The following is a 25,752-nucleotide window of genomic DNA, read 5'->3' as shown; positions in this document are numbered from 1 at the left end:
ACTTGAAAACAAGAAAAACAGTATTTGGAAACCAATCAGTTTGTTATTACTCTCCTAAATGATGGCCAATTTTTCGTGCGGTTTCAAAAAACTGCAATGAACAGTTGCCTTTTTTATATAAAAAAAACTTCAAATAAAGTCAAACAATTTTATTCTAATTATAACCGCCGTCAGCAACAGAAGTGACAGCTAATTAGGCGCTCTTTTTTACAGCTCGATGGATTTGATTCGTATTGGGGTGCTGTCTTTGTGAGATCTATATAACTTCGCTTCAAACTTTCATTTGATCTAAGACATACTGATAATTTAACACAAATTTAATTTAAAAATAGTAAAAACTTTGTCATGTGTGGCCTGAGAATAAAGATAACTTTTTTAGGACAGAAAAAATTCAAACAACTTGAACAGAAGAAAAATAACTTTATAAAATATCGTTGACATGATCAGTATCTAGAGCAAAAAAAGCAAAAAACTAAGAAACTGGACAAACTGATGAAACCGGCCATTATGTCATTGTGAAATAAAATACAAAAACTAATTGAAGCAATTCGTAATTTTCGTCAGTAACAAGCATTTAGATTAGAGGCGGTGATAGTAGCGCAATTAAAAGCCTTTAGATGAAAACAGCCCCAAGTTTCTAAGTGAGCAACTTTAAAATTAAAACTTGCAAGACAGTAGAGACATTTTTGGATAAAATTTGAAAGTCATTTGCGAGTTCATTTGCTGTGAAGGGCCATTTTTTTGCATAGAGAATTTCATTGCAAAAGCGAAAATGTCACTTGTTAGGAAGTTTGATTTACCAAAAGGTCATTGACAGCCCAAATTAATACAATGCATACTCTACTTCAACTCCAAGGTTTACGTAAGATTTTTGGACCATACATCCAACCTTCAAAATTTCTTCAATTGCAAACTATCAAACAGTTTTTCTTATAATGAACAATTGATGGGATTCTTGTAAAACAGATTAACTCAGGCGTTTGCATCTTAAGTTTGTTTCGAATCTAACAAAAAATTGGCTTAACCTGCACATTGCCTCGGAACCTGCGTTATGAAGCTCGCGTTAAGAAGTAGACGATTCTCCCGAAAACAAGAAAAACAGTCTGTGTAAATCAATCAGCTTGTTATTACTCTTCAAATTGAAAGAAAGTTTTTCGTCCGGTTAAAAAACCTGCGTTGGACACTCGCTTTTTTAAATATAAAAACTTTAAACAAAATCAAACAATTTTAAAACAAAAATAGCCGCCGTCAGCAACAGAAGTGACACTTAAGCGGGCAATCTCATTTTTACATCTCGATGGTTTCGATTCGTATTGAGGCGCTGTCTTTGAAAGATCTATATAACTTTGTTTCAAAGTTGTAATTGATCTAAGAAAAACTGATAAATTAACACCATTTTAGTTTTAAACAAGTATTTAGTCATGTATGGTCAGAGAATAAAGATTACTTTTATTTTTAGGCAGAAAAAATTCAAACAACTAGAACAGAAGAAAAAAACAAACAAAAATAAGAAACAGGAAAAAAAATGATGGAACCCGGCCAATATGTCATTGTGAATTAAAATACAAAAGCTAATTAAAGCAATTCGTAATTTTCATTAGTAACAAGCTTTCAGATTAGAAGCGATGATAGTAGCGCAATTAAAAACCTTTAGATGAAAAGCTGCCCTGAGTTTCTAAGAAAACAACTTGTAAAATTAAAACGTAAAATTATATGCAATACATTAGAGCCATTTTGGATAAAATTTCAGAGTCATTTCATGAGTTCAACTTGCTGTGAAAAATGAGTTCGGCTACATTGAAAAACAACATCCTTATTAAATGAACTCAAGGCCATTTTTATTGCATAGAGAATTTCATTGCAGTAGCAAAAAATTCAATTGTCAAGAAATTTGAATAACCAAATGGTATTGGACAGCCCAATTTAAAACAAGGCATACAATTGTTCAGCTGCAAGGTTTTCTAAAGATTTTTGGACCATACATCCAACCTGCAAAATTTCACCTTTGGCAAACTATGAAACTGTTTTTCTTATAATTAACAATCGATGATATTCTTGTAAAACAGAGGAAATCAAGCGTTTGCATCTTATTTTTGTTTCGAATTTAACAAAAATTGGCTGAAGCTGCACATTGCCTCTAAACCTGAGTTATGAAGCGCGGGCTTTTAGCAAGACATCCCTCAGCGACTTTAACTTCAGAAGTAGACGATTCACTTGAAAACAAGAAAAATAGTATTTGGAAACTAATCAGTTTGTTATTACTCTCCTAAATGATGGCCAATTTTTCGTGCGGTTTCAAAAAACTGCAATGAACAGTTGCCTTTTTTATATAAAAAAAACTTCAAATAAAATCAAACAATTTTATTCTAATTATAACCGCCGTCAGCAACAGAAGTGACAGTTAATTAGGCGCTCTTTTTTACAGCTCGATGGATTTGATTCGTATTGGGGTGCTGTCTTTGTGAGATCTATATAATTTCGCTTCAAACTTTCATTTGATCTAAGACAAACTGATAATTTAACACAAATTTAATTTAAAAATAGTAAAAACTTTGTCATGTGTGGCCTGAGAGTAAAGATAACTTTTTTTAGGACAGAAAAAATTCAAACAAATTGAACAGAAGAAAAATAATATTATACAATATCGTTGACATGATCAGTATCTAGAGCAAAAAAAACAAAAAACTAAGAAACTGGACAAACTGATGATACCCGGCCATTATGACATTGTGAAATAATATACAAAAACTAATTGAAGCAATTCGTAATTTTCGTCAGTAACAAGCATTTAGATTAGAGGCGGTGATAGTAGCGCAATTAAAAGCCTTTAGATGAAAAGAGCCCCAAGTTTCTAAGTGAGCAACTTTAGAATTAAAACTTGCAAGACAGTAGAGACATTTTTGGATAAAATTTGAAAGTCATTTTGCGAGTTCATTTGCTGTGAAAGGCCATTTTTTTTCATAGAGAATTTCATTGCAAAAGCGAAAATGTCACTTGTTAGGAAGTTTGATTTACCAAAAGGTCATTGACAGCCCAAATTAATACAATGCATACTCTACTTCAACTCCAAGGTTTACGTAAGATTTTTGGACCATACATCCAACCTTCAAAATTTCTTCAATTGCAAACTATCAAACAGTTTTTCTTATGATGAACAATTGATGGGATTCTTGTAAAACAGATTAACTCAGGCGTTTGCATCTTAAGTTTGTTTCGAATCTAACAAAAAATTGGCTTCACCTGCACATTGCCTCGGAACCTGCGTTATGAAGCTCGGGCATTTAGCAAAGCATCACTCAGCGACCTTATTTTCAGAAGTAGATGATTCACTTGAAAACAAGAAAAACAGTCTAAGGAAATCAATCAGCTTGTTATTACTCTTCAAATTGAAAGCCAGTTTTTCCTCCAGTTTCAAAAATCTGCTATGGACAGTCGCCTTTTTTTATATAAATAGAAAAGTCAAACAATATCAAACACTTTTAATTTAATTATAGCCGCCGTCAGCAACAGAAGTGGCACTTAAATGGGCGATCCCTTTTTTACAGCTCGATGTTTTCAATTCGTATTGGGGGTGCTGTCTTTGAAAGATCTATATAACTTTGCTTCAAATTTTCAATTGATCTAAGACAAACTGATCAATTAAGAGAAGTGTTTTAAAAAAATAGTAAAAAGTTAGTCAAGTGTGGTCAGAGAATAAAGATTAGTTTGAGTTTTAGGACAGAAAAAGTTCAAAGAACTTGAACTGAAGAAAAACAACTTTGTACGATGTCGTTAACATCATCAGTATCAAAAGCAAAAAAAACAAAAAAACCAAGAAACTGGACAAACTGATGAAACCCGGCCTTTATATCATTGTGAAAAAAAATACAAACGCTCAATGAAGCAATTCGTAATTTTTATCAGAAACAAGCATTCAGATTAGAAGCGGTGATAGTAGCGCAATTAAAAGCCTTTAGATGGAAAAAGCCCCGAGTTTCTAAGTGAGCAACATTAACAATTAAAACATGTAATGCATTCGAGACATTTTTGGATAAAGTTTGAAATTCCTTTTTTTGAGTTCAATTTGCTGTGAAAAATTAGTTAGGCTATTTTGAAAAACAACATCTTTATTAAACCAATTCAAGGCCACTTTTTTGCATAGAGAATTTCATTGCAATAGCAAAAATGTCAGTTGTCAGGAAGTATGATTTACCAAAGGTAATTGACAGCCCGGTTTAAAACAATGCATACTATACTTCAAATCCAAGTTTTACTAAATATTTTTGGACCATACATCCAACCTTCAAAATTTTACCAATAGCAAACTATCAAACAGTTTTTCTTATAATGAATAATTGATGAGATTCTTGTAAAACAAATGAAATCATGCATTCGCATCTGAATTTTGTTTCGACTTTAACAAAAAATTGGCTTAACCTGCACATTGCCTGTGAACCTGCGTTATGAAGTTCGGGCTTTTAGCAAAGAATCACTCAGCGACTTTATCTTCAGAAGTAGAAGATTCACTTGAAAACAAGAAAAACAGTCTATGGAATTCAATCAGCTTGTTATTACTCTTCAAATTGAAAGCCAGTTTTTCGTCCAATTTCATAAAACCTGCAATAGACAGTCGTCTTTTTTATATAAAGAGAAAATTCAAACAAAATCAAACACTTTTAATCTTATTATAGCTACCGTCAGCAACAGAAGTGACACTTAAATGGTCGATCCCGTTTTTACAGCTCGATGGTTTCGATTCATATTGGGGTGCTGTCTTTGAAAGATCTATATAACTTTGCTTTAATTTTCCAATTGATCTAAGACAAACTGGTCAATTAAAAGAAGTTTTTTAAAAAAAAATAGCAAAAAGTTAGTCAAGTGTGGTCAGAGAATAAAGATTAGTTTGAGTTTTAGGACAGAAAAAATTCAACCAACTTGAACTGAAGAAAAATATATTTGTACGATGTCGTTGACATAATCAGTATCAAGAGCAAAAAAAAAACAAAAAAAAAACAAGAAACTGGACAAACTGATGAAACCCGGCCATTATGTCATTGTGGATTAAAATACAAAAGCTCATTGAAGCAATTCGTTATTTTTATCAGTAACAAGTATTCAGATTAGAAGCGGTGATAGTAGCTCAATTAAAAACCTTTAGATGAAAAGCTGACCCGAGTTTCTAAGTTAGCAATTTTAACAATTAAAACATGTCAAGCATTATAGCCATTTTTGGATAAAATTTGAAGGTCATTTTGTGAGTTTAATTTGCTGTGAAAAATGAGTTAGGCTATATTGAAAAACAACATCCTTATTAAACGAACTCGAGGCCAGTTTTATTGCATGGAGAACTCCATTGCAGTAGCAAAAAATTCAATTGTCAAGAAGTTTGAATAACCAAAAGGTATTTGACAGCCCAATTTAAAACAAGGCATACAATTCTTCAGCTCCAAGGTTTTCTAAAGATTTTTGGACCATACATCCAACCTTCAAAATTTCCCCAATAGCAAACTATCAAACAGTTTTTCTTATAATGAATAATTGATGAGATTCTAGTGAAACCGATTAACTCAAGCGTTTGCATCTTAAGTTTTTTTCGAATCTAGCAAAAAATTGGTTTAACCTGCACATTGCCTCCAAACCTGCGTTGTGAAGCTCGGGTTTTTAGCAAAGCATCACTCATAGACTGTATCTTCAGAAGTAGATGAGTCTTTTGAAAACAAGAAAAACAGTCTTTGGAAAACAATCAGTTTGTTATAACTCTTCAAATTGAAAGCAAGTTTTTCAGTTTTTCGTCCAGTTTCAAAAAAACTGCTAAGGACAGTTGCCTTTATATATATATATATATATATATATATATATATATATATATATATATATTTATATATATAAAGAAACTTCAAAAAAAAATCAAACAATTATCATCTAATTATAGCCGCCGTCAGCAACAGAAGCGACACTTAAATAGGCGATCTCTTTTTTACAGCTCGATGGTTTTATTTAGTATTGGGGTGCTGTCTTTGAAAGATCTATATACCTTTGCTTTAATTTTTCAATTGATCTAAGACAAACTGATCAATTAAAAGAAGTTTTTTTTAAAAAAAATAGCAAAAACTAGTCAAGTGTGGTCAGAGAATAAATATTAGTTTGAGTTTTAGGACAGAAAAAATTCAACCAACTTGAACTGAAGAAAAACAAATTTGTACGATGTCGTTGACATATTCAGTATCTAGAGCAAAAAAAAAACAAAAAAAAAACAAGAAACTGGACAAACTGATGAAACCCGGCCATTATGTCATTGTGGATTAAAATACAAAAGCTCATTGAAGCAATTCGTAACTTTTATCAGTAACAAGCAATCAGATTAGAAGCGGTGATAGTAGCGCAATTAAAAGCCTTTAGATGAAAAGCTGCCCCGAGTTTCTAAGTTAGATATTTTAACAATTAAAACATGTCAAGCATTATAGCCATTTTTGGATAAAATTTGAAAGTCATTTTGTGAGTTCAATTTGCTGTGAAAAATGAGTTAGGCTATATTGAAAAACAACATCCTTATTAAACGAACTCAAGAACATTTTTATTGCATGGAGAACTCCATTGCAGTAGCAAAAAAGTCACTTGTCAAGAAGTTTGAATAACCAAAAGGTAATTGACAGCCCAATTCAAGACAATGCATACTATTCTTCAACTCCAAGGTTTTCTGAAGATTTTTCATCCATACTTCCAACCTTCAAACTTTCACGATTGACAAACTATAAAACAGTTTTTCTTATAATGAACAATTGATGATATTCTTGTAAAACAAATGAAATCATGCATTCGCATCTGAATTCTGTTTCGACTTTAACAAAAAATTGGCTTAACCTGCACATTGCCTGTGAACCTGCGTTATGAAGTTCGGGCTTTTAGCAAAGAATCACTCAGCGACTTTATCTTCAGAGGTAGAAGATTCACTTGAAAACAAGAAAAACAGTCTATGGAATTCAATCAGCTTGTTATTACTCTTCAAATTGAAAGCCAGTTTTTCGTCCAATTTCAAAAAACCTGCAATGGACAGTCGTCTTTTTTATATAAAGAGAAAATTCAAACAAAATCAAACACTTTTAATCTTATTATAGCTACCGTCAGCAACAGAAGTGACACTTAAAAGGTCGATCATTTTTTTACAGCTCGATGGTTTCGATTCATATTGGGGTGCTGTGCTGTCTTTGAAAGATCTATATAACTTTGTTTCAAAGTTTCAATTGATCTAAGACAAACTGATCAATTAACACAATTTTAGTTTTAAAAAAGTAAAAATTTAGTCATGTGTGGTCAGAGAATAATGATTACATTTATTTTTAGGCAGAAAAAGTCAAACAACTTGAACAGAAGAAAAAAACAAAAAAAATAAGAAATTGGAAAAAAATGATGGAACCCGGCCATTATGTCATTGTGAATTAAAATACAAAAGCTAATTAAAGCAATTCGTAATTTTCATCCGTAACAAGCATTCAGATTAGAGGCGGTGATAGTAGCGCAATTAAAAGCCTTTAGATGAAAAGCTGCCCCGATTTTCTAAGTGAGCAACTTTAAAATTAAAACATGCAAGACATTAGAGACATTTTTGGATAAAATTTGAAAGTCATTTTGCGAGTTCATTTGCTGTGAAAAATGAGTTAGGCTATTTTGAAAAATAACATCCGTATTAAACAAACTCAAGGCCATTTTTATTGTATAGAGAAATTCATTGCAGTTGCAAAAAAGTCACTGGTAAGGAAGTTTGATTAACCAAAAGGCAATTGACAGCCCAATTTATAGCAATGCATACTATTCTTCAACTCCAAGGTTTTCTAAAAATTTTTGAACCATATATCGAACCATGAAATTTTCACCAAAGGCAAAATATGAAGCAGTTTTTCTTATAATGAACAATTGATGAGATTCTTGTAAAACAGATGAAATCATGCGTTTGCATCTTAATTTTGTTTCGAACTTAGCAAAAAATTGGCTTAACCTGCACATTGCCTCTAGATCTGGGATATGAAGCTCAGGCTTTTTAGCATTGCATTACTTAGCGACTTTATCTTCAGAAGTAGATGATTCACTTGGAAAGAAAAAAAACTGTCATTGGAAATCAATGAGCTTGTTATTACTTTTCAAATTGAAAGCCAATTTTCCGTCCAGCTTGAAAAACTGCGATCAACTCTGGCAGAACAGAAAAATTCAAATAAATTCAAACAATTTTAACCTATTTATAGCCGATGTCAGCAACAGAAGTGACTATTAAGTAGGCAATCTCTTTTTTACATCTCGACGGTTTTTATTCGTATTGGGGTGCTGTCTATGTAAGATCATTTAACTTTGCTTCAAGTTTTCAATTAATCTAAGGCAAACTGATAAATTAACACAAGTTTTTGTGAAACATAGTAAAACTTAGTCATGTGTGGTCAGAGAGTAAAGATTACGTTTATTTGTAGGGCAGAAAAAATTCAAACAACTTGAACAAAAGAAAAATAACTGTACTTATAGCCGATGTCAGCAACAGGAGTGACTTTTAAGTAGGCCATCTCTTTTTACAGCTCGATGGTTTTGATTCGTATTGGGTTGCTGTCTATGTGAGCTCTAATTAACTTTGCTTCAAATTTTCATTAACCTAAGACAAACTGATAAATTAATACAAGTTTATGTAAAACATAGTAAAAACTTAGTCATCTGTGGTCAGAGAATAAAGATTACATTTATTTTCAGAGCAGAAAAAATTCAAACAATTTGAACAGAAAAAAATAGCTTTATACGATATCGTTGATATAATCAATATCCAGAGCAAAAAAAAACAAAAAAACTAGAAATCTGGACAAACTGATGAAACCCGGCCAATATGTCAATATGAATTAAAATACAAAAGCTCATTGGGGCAATTGAAAATTGTTATCAGTAAGAAGCATTCAGATTAGAAGCGGTAATAGTAGCGCATTCGAAACCCGTTTGACGGAAAGCTGCCCCGAGTTTTTAAGTGAGCTGCCCCGATGTTTTAAATGTAATGCATTTTTGCCGTTTTTGAATAAGGTTTCAAAATCATTTTGTGAGTTCAATTTGCTTTGAAAAATGAGTTAGGCTTTAAAAACTTGCTTTGTAAACTATTTTGAACAACAAACATTCATGAATAAAAATTTGGCTTAACCTGTGAATTGCCTCTAAACCTGGGATATGAAGCTCTGGCTTCTTAGTAATGCATCTCTCAGCGACTTCATCTCTTCAGATGTAGATGACTCACTTGTAAAAAAACAGTATTTAGAAACCACTGTGCTTGTGACTACTCTTCAAATTGAAAGACAATTTTTCCTTCGGTTTGTAAAAACTGCCATGAACACTTTTTTTTAATTGAATCAATTGAGCATGCGAGGTTGAAGGGAAAATAGTTGTAAAACAAACGATCAAATACACTCATTCACCCAACCAAAAAAACGGGTTGACCACAATAAACACGGTCAAATCCACTCATCCACCCAACCAAAAAACGGGTTGACCAAAATAAACAATTCTCATCAACAATATAAAAGCCATTTATGGAGTTTATGGTAACTTGAAAACCATATTACTTGACCATACATATCATACGTCAAACTTCCATACATATTTTCCCTGTAAGACCAAAAAATCAAAGTGTCAAAGTGAGAAGTTACAAAAAATACAAAGAATAGTTAAACCAACAACCAGTGGCTACATTTATTCTTCGAAAAAGGAAATTCAATTAGTTGAACTTTTCTTCTGGGCAACCATATCCAAGACCATGAATATCTATGGTCCTGCTCATGGTTGCCAAGAACTTCTTTACTTTTAAAAACTCTGAAAGAGTTCGAAAATCAATGAAACTTTAGGTTAACTAGTTGAAAGACAAGCGAAAAGAGCAAGCCAGCAAACAAAACATTTAACAATAAAAAAGTTTGTGTTGATCACAAGATGTTTTCCTTAATTAAGAAATTATTTTCAAAGTTTTGCGCCCTATGGCTTTTCTGAGGAGTATTTTTCTACATTTTTGCAATCGTTTTTGCCTTCAATCATAGAAAAGTTCGGTTTGATTTCTCGACAACCGAATCGTTGAGAAAAATATCTATCTGGAGCCACGTTGCCGTAAATTCGGAAAGTTAAAGCACTGTATAAACAATGCTTACGCGTTAAAAATTGGCACTTTATTCAAATTGAATTCTTGGATACCAATAAAAAGCAGTGACGAACCATGTACGAACTATACATGAGCCACTCAATAACCATATACATTAAAAGAATCAATAAAGAACCACGTAGAAGCCATATAGAAACGATGTAGGAAGGATGTACCAAATAAAAATCATGAAAAAACCATACATGGATTATGTAAAAACAACACAGAAATATATAGGAACCATATAAGAACCATCTAAGAGCCATATATGGTACCAATATACCAAATTTCCTTTAAAGCACTTAAAGTTGGGACTAATGTAAATACTTTGTATGTCTATGGAAAGGACGCATAAATGTTCGCATCGGATGCGATGCTTGGATGCCATATAAAAATCATATATGGAAATATGCTTAGCAACCATAGCAAGATCTTTTAAGAAATTTTTGCATGGCATGTATGGAACTGTATATGGCTCTTGGATATGGTTCTAGGAAAGTCGACCCAGGAAGATTAGTTCATTTTCAAAACCAACTTTTCCTATTAGAGTTCTTGCAATCCGAGCAAAAATCGAAGAAAGAAGTTTTAATACGTTTTGGGATCAATACTTTCTGCGATCGGGCCATGTGATAGATATTTCACTATAAAAACGAAGCAAGCGTGGAATTGCACAGGGATAAAATTTGGATTGAGGAATGTAATTTATAAGTGTGTGTGTGTGTGTGTGTGTGTGTGTGTGTGTGTGTGTGTGTGTGTATGGGGGGGGGCTGGCTTGTTATGATTTCAATCACCCTCTTTTAGACTACTTGCCATAATTGCACTGGGAGACTGAAGGTTACTGCATGCAAATAGAAGGGCTGATAAATGAAAAACTTTTACACTTTTTATCATTGTTAGTACCGACAAACCGACTCGCTCGTTTTTTTTAATAATATTAGGTCGTACGTGTAGCCAATAAGGGAGAGTGCGAAAAAATTCAATAAAATTTTCCAACAATAATTGCGAGAATTGAAAAAAGTTACTTTACTAACGGTCAAAAAAAATTTGATGGTTCAATGAATTATGAAACTGTGAAAAGTAACAAAATTTTCCCTACTCTTTGTTTGTTCCTGGGAAAGAACTCCCTGTTGTTGTAGAACACTTTAACAAATGGGATTGACACTTTGAATGAGGGCCTGTCGGGTATTACGTAATCTGTGATGTCATAGTGATGGTCGTCATGAGAAGCTAGACTTCGGTTGGATTCATCGTCGCTCATTTCACTCGGACACTAAAAATGATTCGCGTTGATAGTTTTTGTTTTCAAATTCTACGAAGTCCCTCTTCATTGCCCGCTTTCTTTTGCAGAGTTTTGAGGTGAATCTTAGGGTTAACTTCGACACGGGTGTTAATCTACAAATTCTATTCGTTTAATATGCATTTCCAGATGAGCCTATGAACCGATTGAAAATGTTATGATCCCAAATTCTAATTTTCGTTCTTTCCGTTCTATGTTTGACTGCATAAAAATTTGAAATTCTTAGTAGACAATTGCAACTTGTTTGTAAGAGTTTGAACATACATATCCATTGGAGTCGACTCGTTGTTCATTCCTCTCAGCCAGTGAACTGGGCTCAGATGACTCATCATCTCCAATCAGGAACAGCTCATTCTCCTCATCCATTCCATCCTCCCCTTCTTCCCCACAATAAAAATCCTCCTCCCCCTCCAGAATCCCACAGTCGGAGTCTGGACCATCGTCCTCGTCTTCATCAACAGCAACATCGCCATCATCGCCATTCTCATTCGAAATCTTATGACCACTGCTTACTCTAAAGATCAAATTGAACGTTATCACAATATTTTCCAGGCAAAAACGATAAAGTTTTATCACAACGATTTTAAGTTATTGACTATTGAACGATTCATAACAAATTGATTATTCTTTGCAGAAAAATAGAACTTTGCAGAACTTGTAAGTTCGGATTTTATTGTGAGCACCCAGGTTGCCCGAACTTGGAGAACTTGGTAAGGCCGTAGTACGGCACCGTATAAGTCTTAGATAAAAACAGTACTAAGTTCTTGTCAAGTTTATTACGGCGCCGTATACGGCCGTATTGTGATGCAAGTTTGATTTCGAAAACTGACTCAAGATCTTTCTTCAAAGGAATCGAATTTGTTCTTTTCACGTGTAGGTTGTCTTTTGTCAGTATATAATTCAAATAGCTGCATGGAAATCATTTTTGAAATAGAACCAAAATTTCCCCTAATGTTTCCATTGCTTCGGGAAGATGTGAAAAACTGGGAAATGTTTTGGAAAATAGTATAAAAGAACTAAAAACGATGCTGATACTTCTTAAAACAAAAAAAAATCTTTTAAAAGTTGGCTAGCTGAAATAAAAGTTCGACAAATTTTGAGAAGTTCATGCGAGAATGAATACTTACTATTTCACAAACAAATTAAGGACAATCTAAAATGTAAAGTGCCTCGAACTGTTTGATATGAGGCAGCTGTTCGCATTTTGTATTTTGAGGTTGATTCGTTTTTAAGAAAAATGGTTGGTTGGCTCCGATTTGGAGATTATTGTTTTCCCAACAATTCGTGTTTTGCAGCATAAATGACATTGATCGCAGTGTTGAAAGCAATGATTTTCTGTAAAATCGTAAGGCTATTTCAACGACCCAGTCTACGCTAATCAAGTTTTTTCTTTAAAAAAATAATTGATTGAAATGTCTAAATTGGATAGAAGTTCTGTCAACACAAAATTAAATGAGTGAGATTAGTATTATTAAAAAAAGAATTTCGTTTGTACACCAGTATACACTGCAAAATTTATAATTTAAGAATTTGTCAGGGTCGCTTGTTTGTAATGGAGAATTGGCAATTCCCAGGTTTTGGTCCAGACCCAAATTGAGCTATGATCAGACTATCCAGACTGAAATGACCTCTGATCAGACTTTCCAGACCGAAATTACCTCTGATCAGACCTTCCAGACCAAAATGATCTCTGATCAGACTTTCCAGACCAAAAATTCCTCTGATCAGACCGAACCCAGACCTTTGTCCAGACTATAGTGCGCTTATGATCAGACCCAAATCCAGAATTTTGTCCAGACTATAGTGCGCCTATGATCAGACCCAAATTCAGACCATTGTCCAGACTATAAACAGACTATGATCAGACTTTCCAGACCAAAGTGACCGCTTTTCAGACCAAATCCAGAACTTTGTCCAGACTATAGTGCGCCTCTGATCAGAGCCAAATTCAGACCACTGTCCAGACAAAAAAAAGACTATGATCAGGCCTTCAGGACCAAATTGACCGCTTAACAGACTCAATCTAGACCAAATCTGGAAAAATGCACATTTTCTCAGTTTCAAAATTAAAAGTGCGCTAATTAATTACAATCACAAATTTTTGTTTATTGAAAAAAAACTTAGAGATTATACAGTCCTCTCTTTAATTGCAATTCTTTAAGTTACTACAGTACAAAATATTTTAACTGACTTAATATAGAGGCCTCTGATCAGACTCAAGTGCGCTCGAAACGTTCCCTGATCAGACCGAACCCAGACCATGGTCCAGACTAAAAAGACTATGATCAGACCTTACAGACCGAATTGACCCCTGATCAGACCGAACCCAGACCATGGCTATGATCAGACCTTCCAGACCGAATTGACCTCTGATCAGACCGAACCCAGACCATGGTCTAGACTAAAAAAGACTATGATCAGACCGTCCAGACCGAATTGACCTCTGATCAGACCAAATCAGACCATGGTCCAGACTATTGTGCGCTCGAACCGCTTTCCAGACCCTGTAATTTCGGTCTGGGAACACGGGGGTGTGCGCTCGATTGAGTCTGATCATAGCTCAATTTGGGTCTGGACCAAAACCTGTGTTTATATCATATATTCAAATGATAAAAAATAGTACTAACTCATCGTCCTCGTTGATAATTTCCTGGATTGGTAACTGCTGTCTTTCTGCTAATTCACCCTCAGTGCTTCTTTCGCTCACGAGTGACATCCTCCTGCTGCTGCTCGCATCACTGTCTGTCGTATCATCCTCACAGTCATCTACGGAAAATAATTCACCACATTATCGACTTCTCATTTGGCCGAAAACATATCACTAAATGTCGCATCTGACCAGAAACTGCGAACAAAAACCTCCAAAATCCTTGAAAGATCAAATCTTTTTGGTTAATCTACGCGCTTTGAAAAGCAATGGCAAGAATCACGAATTAATTCTCAACTCTCGGCATTGTTTTTGAAACGAGTACAGTTATCAAAAAATATTTTCGAAAAATTTTGCAAACTTAGAAATGAAATCGCTATTTTATTCATAGAGTTTTGAAAAAATTAGAATTCTTAATTATAAAATTATAATTTTTAAATTAATGTTTTGAGAAGTCAATTTTTTCTGAGAATTCTAAAAATGTTCAACACCAAGAGCATTCATACAACTAACTGATTGCAGCTTGTCTCGCCGCTGCAATCTTCGACCTCGCAAAAGCTCCAGTCTGCTCTGAAAGTCGCCTATTTCTGCTGATTCTAGGCCATGAAAAGCGCTCCGTCCCAAAAGAGACTCCTCCCTTCATTCGCTTGAATTTGTCCATACTCATTCTGCTATCGTTACTAGCCGCGTCTGTTTTGTCTCGCATGCTGTTAGCTTTTCGAAGCGTTCGTCCTTTTCTGTCATTCATTTTGCCAGCCATCCAGCCGATGGGGTTTGAGGCATTTCGACGGTAGCTTAAAAAGCAATCACTCATTTGGAAAAGTGATAGTTTGTCAGCATTTGGAGCCACTCTTTGAGAAGTTGCTATTGCAACACATTTCAAATAGCCGTCCATAGTTTTTAACTAATTTTGTTCATAAATTTTACCTCTTTATTCAGTTGCTTCAAATGCATTTTTTGCGATTTTTATGTTTACAATTCTCGCGTTTAAGCGATGCCTGTCGATCAAGAAAACCAACCGTTACGAAAAAAACTATGCAAGCATTACTTTTAAGAGTTTTAGTTTCAACAAATTAGATTCTAACAAGCGGCTCGAATCAGCTCATCACAAGTTCAAATAGTTGCAATTTTTTTTATCACAATCGGAAGTAGTAAAATTCAAAAATTGAAGCTTTTAATATTCTATCACCTCAATAATGTCCCACCAAAAAAAACAGCACAATTGGAAAACGCATGGATTTTGAATAAAAAATTTTAAAAACTTGAATACTGGAAAGTTCTTGATTGCATTACAAAACCGGGGGTTTTTCTCCAATCATAACCGGACATACAGCAGCATTCTTTACATATTAACTGAACATGCCATTTAATTTCTTGCAAATTTATGGTAGTCTTTGTGCGAACTTTCATGAGCAGGAGCCGAATACATGGCAAAGCACACACAACAAGATTACTGGGACAAATTTTCAGTAAAACTTGAGAAAATCTTGTCTTCTGTGAACTTGGCGCCACGAAAACTTCTGTGAAATTGGCCAAATGCCAAGTTACCAAATTCCTAAAAATACCAATTCCAGAATTAACCAGTGTCCCAAAATACACAAAGTCAAACAACCAAATGCTAAAAACCACTATGTTTATTTTAAGGGATATAGTCTTACAAATAATATACAAGCGCCCAACTAAGGTACCAGTCTAACTTCAATTAACAATTATCTAACTATATGCAATGTAGCTAAACAGTACGCGAAAAAATCACACAAGCTATGTGGCACAAAATTTGTCGGGTCGTCATTGTACTCTTTAAACTTGGCCAAAATTAGACTTTAAACATCAGCGAAAATACCTGAGGTACGTCCTTGAAGAAACAACGAACTTTAATCATTGAACACGTGAGTTCCAAAAAAAGTTAGAAACAAAGAATGTTATTCATTGGGAACAGCCATTAACACTGGAAAGTAACTAAAAGCAACAAAAAATAAGCACGATCCTGAAAAAGGTCCCAAATAAAACAAATTCTTGGTCAAATGAAGAAGACCGCAAAAAAGAGGCAGGATCCAGTCAATAATATAATAATAGCCAGCGATATGTTGCCAATTGGAATGCAACCGTCATTTCGGCCATGATCCGCAAAAAATGGGACGCTATCTCAACAAAAATTCCGCCAAGTTTCAAGATTTCTCTTTTTCTGACACGAGAACAACTGAGACCGTTTGTTTTAAGTATACACGAAAGTATAGAATCGTTGAAAGCGAAAACGCGCTTGGCTCAGAGACGAAACTTTTAAAATATCTGCCATCCAATTTTACCAACTATACACTGTTCATATTGAAATTAAAGGATTTCACCCGCTCTTTATATACGCTTTACTTAGCAGAAAATAGAGTATTTTTTATCGGAAGCTTCTTGTTGGCTTGCATGAATTTACCGATTGCGTAGTTTTTGTGCAGTTTCAACAGAAAAAGATCGTCTGAACTTCGCAAAGTTTGCTATCAATATGTTTGGAAAATCGAAATCGGCAGTTAAGATAAACGGCTTTCGTTTAACTTCTGCACCAATACTTAATAAGAAGCAATGCGAATTTGGCCAGTAAAGAGTTTATGAAAACAAACTTGTACTGGCCTTGACGCTGCGAATGATTCAAGCACTCAGTTTTGTCCCGGACGTTGAACGGACGTTAATTGCCTACATCGAACTTCTAATTAAAGAACTACAAATTTTAGTTGGTTATGATTTTTTGTGGGAAGATTGGGATTGGGGCGTTACCAACATCTTCGCATACCGCCAACATCGTCCATTGATAGTTTTGGTAGGTTTTTACAATTCCTTGCAAATTGATTGGTTTCCGCTCAAAATATAATTCCAAGTTTCAATTTCTGAAAATTTTTTTAATCAACGGAATTCGAACTGCCGCCGTATGAAACCAACACTGACCCACTTGCGCATTAAGCTTTGTTTGATGTTCACAAATGTTTTTAATTATCTTTCAAGTAAAAATGCTTTAAACAAATTTGATCTAAAAGGCGGTTTCGCTTAAAAGGCGCTTTAACCAAAAATCGGTTCTGACAAAGTGGTTTCACCTAAAAGCGGTTTTTTTCGATTGTTTAACTTTCTTCTCTCGAAAGTTTTTCATGCGCGAGCTTATTGACAGCTGACGTCATTTCGTCTTGCTTTGTTCTATGTTTGCGGGCTTCACCGATTCGGCCTTGAACATAAAATAAGCATTCGAAATGAAAGTTGGCATCAAATTGGTTATTGTCATCAATACTGTTGGGTATATTGGCGTTGGGCTTATGAGCATATTGGGTAAAATAGCATTGGGAAATTGGAATTAGGTATATTGTCATCTAACAGTGAAAATACCTGTTCATAACTGGAGTCCTCTCGCCGACAGGTATTTGATCATTCTGCATATACTCAATAGACAGTGCAAAGTCATAGTCGTTTGCAGGGGACATATCACCAATCTCTAGTTCACTCACAACACCCACAACTGGATTGGTAGCTACTGGATTGGTGGTTATTTTTGGCATCAGGGTGTCAGTTTCTGCTGCTGCTGCAGATTCGTTATTGGGCGCAGTTTTATTAAGGTCTTGTGTGGCTTTGATCACTTTGTCTATAAACAAGCGTAGAAGTTTCAACAAGGAGGCTCGGTAATGTGCGTTCGCACATTAAGTTCCGACCCCGCTCATCTACATTTTTCACTTAATTGTCCCCCAAATGAGGAAGAGATAAAAAAAAATTAACATATCAACATATCGTTCAACAAACTACTAAAAGAATAAAACAATCTATTCTAGAGGGCATATGAGACCTGTGGCTACCAAAATGTGACTACCAGAAAAGATGGCAAAAAAATCAAATAGTTACAAATATTAATCACGAACAAAATTCCTTGTCCATTTTTTGAAAACCACTAATAACCAAATCAAAATGACATCAGATAAGGTTTATAATCAGAAGATTAATCGGCACTTTTTGGAACGAATTATGGGACTTTTCTTCAATGCGACTTGGCAACAAGTCGACTAGAAACGAGCAAAAGGGGCAAAGTTTATTAAAACATTGCTATATTTTAAAAAAAGAATTAAATTCGAACTGATTAGAAACATTACGCATTGAATGAAATCGTTGAGAGAGTCTTTTATACTTCAATAGAGAGCGACTGAGCCCTTTCATTATCCAGGATATGTCATACGACTACAAAAAAACGACAAGTACAGGCAAAAACTAAAAATTTGCACGAAAAATTTTGCACGAAAACGATGTCCTCCCAATCAATCAAATATTAAGCTGATCACTAAAAAGAGTAAAAATCTTTGTTTGCATTTTTTGAAGGTAACAAAACTTGTAAATCAATTGACGCCAATTATTGTGATACTGTGAAAAGAGAACAAAAACCTACAAAAAAGGGGCAAATATGCAAAAATCACGAAAATTGGTTTTATGAAAACTAGTTGTTCCAAGAAGAAAGACCATTTGGGGAAAATAAAACCGTTATAAAGAGTAAATTGTAATCCAATAGATACATGATGTAAATTGTATATAGAGATGCTTAGCTACAATTTAACAGAAAAAAAATTGGCAGATCTCTAAAATCTATCTCTTTTTTTTAATTAAAAACAAATATTTTCAAAATTCATAGCCAACAAAAGCTTTCGACTGAAAGAGTATATAGTTTGTCTTCCAACTACTCGGAAAATTAATTGCAACCTTTTTTAATCAGACTAAGTCATAAGACTATAAAATAACATTAAATACAAGCTGAATTAATATGTTTTACAAACAACTTTACGAAACCACAGTTTTGAAGCCATTAAATTTATAAGATATTAGCCGCGAGAATATAACATCTTCATTTGCCTCTCCTTTGACCATGATAACGTCTTTTCGCATAACGACTATAACAAACTGACAGCAAAAAGAACAACAAAACTGAAAAGTATCTAAACTTCACAAAATTCTTCTGAAACAAATTGTCTATGCCATGAAGACATCATTTAAAACGGATAAACAACAGAAAAATTATTGTTTGATTCAACAAAACATTAAAAAAAGCTCTAAATAATGAGGCTATTTTTACGAAAATGATACAACATTGTATGATACGATAAAAACGCAAACCAGAACAGAAAGGGACAAGTTGAAGAATACTATACTCTTTTTTAGATATTTAATTCGAATGTCAAAACAACCATTAGCTATTTACCGACATCAGTTCTTCAGTTCATTTGTTTGTCTATAGTTGGCCAGTGAGACCTTTAATTACACAAAATTTGGCATATGACAACAAAAATTCACAACAAAAAACAGGGGAAAAATAAAAAAAACTCTACGAATTTCTGCAAGAGAACCGTGTCGCAGCCCTTCAAGCCATATGTTATGAAAACAAATATGTTCAGTTTCAAAAAATTTAAACTTTTTTTCAGTAAGATTGTTAAATAATGTTACAATTTACAAAAGAAACAAAAATAATAGCAAAAATGGGAAATTATACACAAAAATCAGAAAACTTTGTGTGAAAACTCGTAGTACCAAAAGCAAGAAAACCTTCTGTTAAAACAATCAGCAATAAATATTAATTTTTATTCTACACGGAGGAAAAATTGACCGGTACTTACTGAGAATAAACAAAACGTTGACTATAATAATATAAAAAATTGACAAGTTCAAAAAATCACAGAAACTTCCTTAAAACAAATACATTCAATAACATAAGAGATATTACGTAACAACCGAATGAATAGAAAACGTTTACTTGCACCTTCCAAGAAAAAAATTCAGATCTTTGAGTGATTAAACTTTGAAATCAGACTGCCAAAAGAATGACAATTGAAGGCGAAAGACAAGAATTCAGTTAAATTTTACTAAAACTCTTCCTCAAGCCATAAAAACCCTTTGGTTCTCTGAAAAAAACCGTATCTACATTTGGCTTCAACTTTACGTAATATGGAGTTGTCATCAACGGAGCCGTGAATAAAAAATATTGTCAGTTATTAACATTAAAAAAACAAAGGAAAATATTTTGAAAAAAGGCAGCATCAAAATTAAAACCAAAAAGTCTCTGATTTTAGGACTCCATGATATTGTCAAAACTCTCCCTGAATTTTCGCTCGCCCAGCAAACCGACCAAGTGTTCCAAGTGTTAGCGAATTAGACCAATTCTTGCGTGGAATTCTTCAAATATTAAAAAAAAAAGAACGATGCATTTTGTATAATTATCGAGTTAAATCTGCAAAAAACAGCAAATTTTTAATTCCAGAAGACTTTCATACGGTGCCTAATTGCAACTAGCGCTCGTTGTGAGATTAGGGAGTCTGTTTTAAGGTTACTAAGACTGGCAAACTTTAACAAAGTGGACCAAAAAAACATATTTTGTGCCATTTTTGATGAAAAAAGTTTGAATTTTGAAAATTTTATCAAAAATTTTAGCCAAAAAAACTTCAATCAAACAATTCAGCAACGCTCCTCTATCTTTATTGGTAGCAAACACATTCTGTCGTTAAAAATTGTAACTTATTTTGAACTATATTAGCGAAATTATGACAAATTTTAGCAAAAATTACTGAAAATGTGAACAAAAACAGTCGAATGTTCACATAACTTTAAACCTCGATAACTCCCTGTAAAAAACGAAAATCGAAAAAAATCTTTTTAATTCCGTATTCTACGCTGGACGGGCTTTTAAATGATACCACTCACAATTCTCTACGATGAATATATCGATCGGTCAAAATTGACTGAGCAAAAAAAACACAGAAAAACTAAAGTGGGGGTCGGAACATTTAAGTAAGGTTGAAAACATCATTATTTGAAATAACATTCATGTTAAAATTGACGCATATAAAATTAAATTCACGGAAAGGATTGATTTTAATAAGATATATTCACTAATTAATGACCAGTTTAGGTGAAACGAAATGTAAATAATTTTTGGGAATACTTTCTATTTTCACACCCGTGATTTATAGCAGAAAAAGAACAAAAACCCGGGGCGAGGCGAGATGGATATCTTAGAAGAATCTAGTAAAAATGCTCATTTTGAATAAATGTCTATCTTTCGGCAAAATTCTTGGAAGAGGAACGTTTTTCTGGTAAGACTATGCATCCTCGAATAAGATTGTCAGAACTCTGTCACACCAAGATAACTATTCGGAGTTGTCCCGGGAATGTTAATAGGAACTAAATAACTAACTGCATCTGTTCCGCTTAATTTTAAACAAAATTTTGTTGCTGTCTTTATAAATTTTCGCAACAAATCAGGCAAAAAAAACAGAACATCATGATTGAAAAATTGAAACCTGTAGTTGATTTATAATTATTAATATAAATCAACTACAGGTTTCAATTTTTCAATCACAATGTTCTGTTTTTTTAATATTCGTCCTTGTTACCTTTTGCTTCCACTGCTACTGCAGAGTTCGTCTGTGACGCTTCAATGTCCTCAATTTCCTTAAGAATCAACAAAATAATCTGGTTGACAGTGTCTGGATCCGACAAGAAGTTGAGCAAAATGTCCAGGTACTTGGTCAAAATCCTCATCAATATTTCCAAACCAGGACCCTATAGAAAATAAAAAATATAGAATTATTGTTAAGCCCATCAAGCGTAAAGTTTTAGTTTCAAAGAAAAGATTTCAAATAATTCTAGACAGCAGACGATCGAGGCGTTACTCAGCAATTTACAATAGTGTTGGTAAATTTTAGCTTAAATTTCAATCAATTTCAGATAATTTTGCAAAAATTTGTTAAGATTGGCAACAAATTTGTTTTGATAATAACCACGCGACCCAGTAAGAAGGCTTCTATTAGTTTCAATGTTCTTTTTAAAACTAAAGGGACTTAGATTATATTGTGAGGTCACATTTCTTGTTAAGACCTTTCCGACTTTTAATTCAAAGTTAAGTCAAATTGAAGCAGTTATTTCAGTAAGGATGGAATAGTAAATGGAACAAAATAATGAGAAGTTTTGATGCAGTCAATTGCGTTAATTTGAATAGTGTTTTCCCTGTTTTTTTCTTAATTCTTAACAAAAACTTCGGAAGCTGATACATATATATATATAATATATATATATATATATATAAACCTATATATTTATATATATATATATATATATATATATATATATATATATAAACCTATATATATATATATATATATATATATATATATATATATATATATATATATATATATATATATGTATATGTATATATATATATACAACTATATATATATATATATATATATATATATATATATATATATATACATCTGTTAATGCAAAAAAGAGGTATTAGTTCAATTGATAATTTGACATCGAACGATTTTTACTTATTTAAACCTAAATATTTTCTTCAAAAACTTTTTGAATATTTTCTCGTACCAAGTTTCATAGTCTTCTCACTTATTTAAAACACAGAAAGCTCCTATTGAGAATTAAAAAAGGAGCAGCTGAAATCGTATAATGTTTTACTCAAACATTTTAATGACTCGGATAACAGTTAAGAATAAAGCATAGCTATTGAGTTATTGCAACATCAGAGAATCAGTCAATTTGGCAGTGAAAAATATTGTGTGAAACGGAATTGCGAAACGAAATTAAATGGTATTTTCCAAATATTGACTGTTGCGAAGAGTACTTCAATTCAAAAAATGTGTCAAACAAATTTGCTATTTCATCATATTTTCTTTCAATTTTCGCTCAATTTCTGTTCAAATTTAGATCTATTTGACTAATTAAAAAAAATATCAGAGACAAAATTTTGCTATTACTATCCGCACTACCAAAATCGTCCGTTTTAAGTGAAAAAATAGTGTGAATTTAAGTTGATTAACTTCGATAACAATACAAGTTGACTTGATTCCTTTATACCTGGCAACACCAAATAAAATCGTTGTTGCCTAAAAAGGCTATTTGATGAAGAACATACCGCCCACACATTCACATATTCGTTTCTGAAGATTAACTATTCATTATCGAAGCAGACGTGTCAACAACAGACAAATGACTGCTTGCAACAGGACGAAACAAGAAAAAAAAGAGATATGTATAAAACAGAGCAGACCTTACAATCCTCACAGAAAAAACTGTCAATTATCTCAAAACGGTAAGATTCTGTAGTGCTACCTACAAAACAAAGTTCTTGCATTTTTGGTGCTATGTGATCTATCTGATGCAATCCTATTGTGTATTACTATACTTAATGAATCAGCCAATGGGACCTACAAACTGGTAAAAATTCTAAACCATCATCTTAAAAACGAGTAAAATAATAGTAGAACCGCTTTTTTCCAATTCTGCAAGGATACAATCTATTGTCAATGCAAGCTCATCAGAAGCAAAATAACCGCATAAAATAACAAGCTGAGCTGAGCTCGGTGGCTAAATACTTTTGGATATTACATTAGGAGCTAGTTCTTAGCCCGTTTCCTAACTTCAGCTATACATACAATTATTCACTAGAAAAGATATTGATGACTATAGCTAAGTACTTGTTTCCAATACAAAATCTCTTTATCCAATCTACGTTTTACTCTAAAATTACCTCACCAAAAGAAAGGACCAACTTTGAATCGACCAGCAGTTAGTGTTGAGAAAACAAATACTTTCTAGAATAAGATGTAAAGTTGTCATAATTTGTTCAGTTGAAATCGATTCTTGTCAAGTCTCGGAGGCGGCTAAGGCATAGCCAATTTGGCTTATATGGTTTTAGCTAGCAAGGTATTTGCGCGTCCCTGTTGAGTTCGCTCTTAATACTCTTCTGAACAATTAATTCTTCAAGTTTGCCTAATTTCGGCTATTTTTTCCTCAGTTAACGAAGTTTTTACAGGCTTAACATATAATGCGTATGGGTGTAATTTTCTTTCATTTCTCCAAATACTTGATAAGTCACTTTAGATTCTATTGAACAATCTCCGTCACCTTGCTAATTAGGGGGAGATTATAGAAAGTGTCCAGCGAATTATGGGAAAAAATCCAAGTTGTTTCGAAATTGAAATAAAAATAGCATAGCATATCAATGGCGTCGAGTCCAATTGGCATCGTGCTAAAGTACCAATAGGCTATTTAATTTATGAGCCACGTAAATATTTAAATACATTGAAGATTTTCGTCATTTCAGTTAGGGTTCACCCCTCAATTATGCCAACATTCTTTTCAATTTTTCCCGTGTCCCCACAGCTCTGAACTATTGAGAAAAAATGAAAAACTATTTTCTTCATTCATTCCCACTCTTACATTTTGTCAAAATCCTTTTCACAAGGGCCGGTGTAGAAATGATGTAACAGTTTAGAAAATGATTACAATCTATATGTACTTTATCAATTAGATTTCACTTTGAGACAAGTGGAATTGATAGCAGCACCTTAAGTATTTTAATTGGCTTTTACCTATGTCAACAAAATTTAGTGTATAATTTCTACCCTAAAACTGCCAAAAATTGCTTTAAGGCAATCGGGCATTTGCCTACCCAGGTTGAGATCCCAGACCGAAAGTCAATATGTCCAGACAGTCACAGACAAAAAATTTCTATGTCCAGACCGCACCAGACGGAACGTACCTATGTCCATACTTTCGTGCGTTCAAAAATATTTGTTCGTTCTTCGTGCGTTCAAAATACCCTAAGTCCAGACTTTCGTGCGTTCAAAGTTACATATGACCAGACTTTCGTGCGTTCCAAAGCAAAATTCGTGCGCTCATTTTTTGAAATTAGTGCGTTCATGTCCAGACTATCGTGCGTCCAAAAACACCTATGTCCAGACTTTCGTGTGTTCAAAAATTTTTGTGCGTTCTTTGAGCGTTCAAAAGAATGTCCAGACTTTCGAGCGTTTATGTCTAGACCTTTTGACAGTTTTATTCATATAAGTTGTACATAACATTTTTATAATGTATTCATTTCAAGTCTAGATGTTTTAGGGTGACGGTTGTAACGGTTGAAATGCACCAGCAGTTGGTACATTTTAAATTATTAAAAAAGTGCTTGATAAAAATTTTGGTTGAAGGGGTTGCAAGTCACCCAGTAAATAACGCTTGATTTTGTTTTCCAACTTCAGCAATGGTCTATAACTCTAGGCGTGAAATTGTCCAATGCAACGCAAACTATTGGATGCTACTTTTCCTGCGTTCGACATTTTGCAACTTTTGAACTCAAGTGAGTTGAGGTTTTCTTCGAAAAAAGCTTCCGCTTGAGTGAGCACTCTAGTGAGCTCATTTCCAGACTATTGTATGTTCAAAGTTGCCTATATCCAGACCATCGTGCGTTCATTCGTTTTTCCGGACCGTGTAATTTTGAACGCACGACACCCCCCTTGTGCGTTCAATTCGGTCTGGACATATCAACTTTCGGTCTGGGACCTCAGCCTGGGTAGTATCTTACGCACCCATGTTTATGAAAACCCTGCCGTAGAGACAAAACGCAAAACAGAATAGATCAGTAAATTATGCGTGGATTTTTGCGGCGGAAAAAAATCTAGGACGAAATCTAATAGAAAAATAAACTTCTATCAAATCAGTCATCACGCGCGTTTTTGATCCTGCTTAATTCTTATAATTTGAGTGCCGGACTTCCTTTTTGACGGACAAAATTGCAAAAATCCTGCTATATAAACAACAGTTGAAATATCAGAATTTATTGGTTTTACCTGGCACAGGAAAGATTTCAGGCTGTCGTCGTTCTCAGCGGCGTGA

The 25,752-nt window shown here is 33.7% G+C and overlaps 1 protein-coding gene across 1 annotated transcript in view; it reads right to left on the bottom strand.

Annotated features, from left to right (window-relative positions):
* LOC142356283 (uncharacterized) overlaps positions 1–25,746 on the bottom strand; it is a gene marked incomplete at its 3' end in the record, with an annotated part of 34,810 nt that extends 9,064 nt beyond the window's left edge. Inside the window, exons 1-7 of the mRNA XM_075408225.1 lie at positions 25,707–25,746; positions 21,456–21,624; positions 17,425–17,677; positions 14,578–14,858; positions 14,045–14,183; positions 11,682–11,931; positions 11,217–11,390 (exon numbers count right to left, since the gene is read on the bottom strand). Of these exons, the coding sequence (XP_075264340.1) occupies positions 11,217–11,390; positions 11,682–11,931; positions 14,045–14,183; positions 14,578–14,858; positions 17,425–17,677; positions 21,456–21,603 (1,245 nt within the window). The remainder of the gene's footprint in view (positions 1–11,216; positions 11,391–11,681; positions 11,932–14,044; positions 14,184–14,577; positions 14,859–17,424; positions 17,678–21,455; positions 21,625–25,706) is intronic.
* Positions 25,747–25,752: the final 6 nt, after the last annotated feature.

Source organism: Convolutriloba macropyga, unplaced genomic scaffold, assembly GCF_964194025.1.
Source record: "Convolutriloba macropyga unplaced genomic scaffold, txConMacr16.3 SCAFFOLD_1961, whole genome shotgun sequence".
NCBI classification, from domain to species: domain Eukaryota; kingdom Metazoa; phylum Xenacoelomorpha; order Acoela; family Convolutidae; genus Convolutriloba; species Convolutriloba macropyga.
This window is presented reverse-complemented; position numbering and strand designations above follow the sequence as displayed.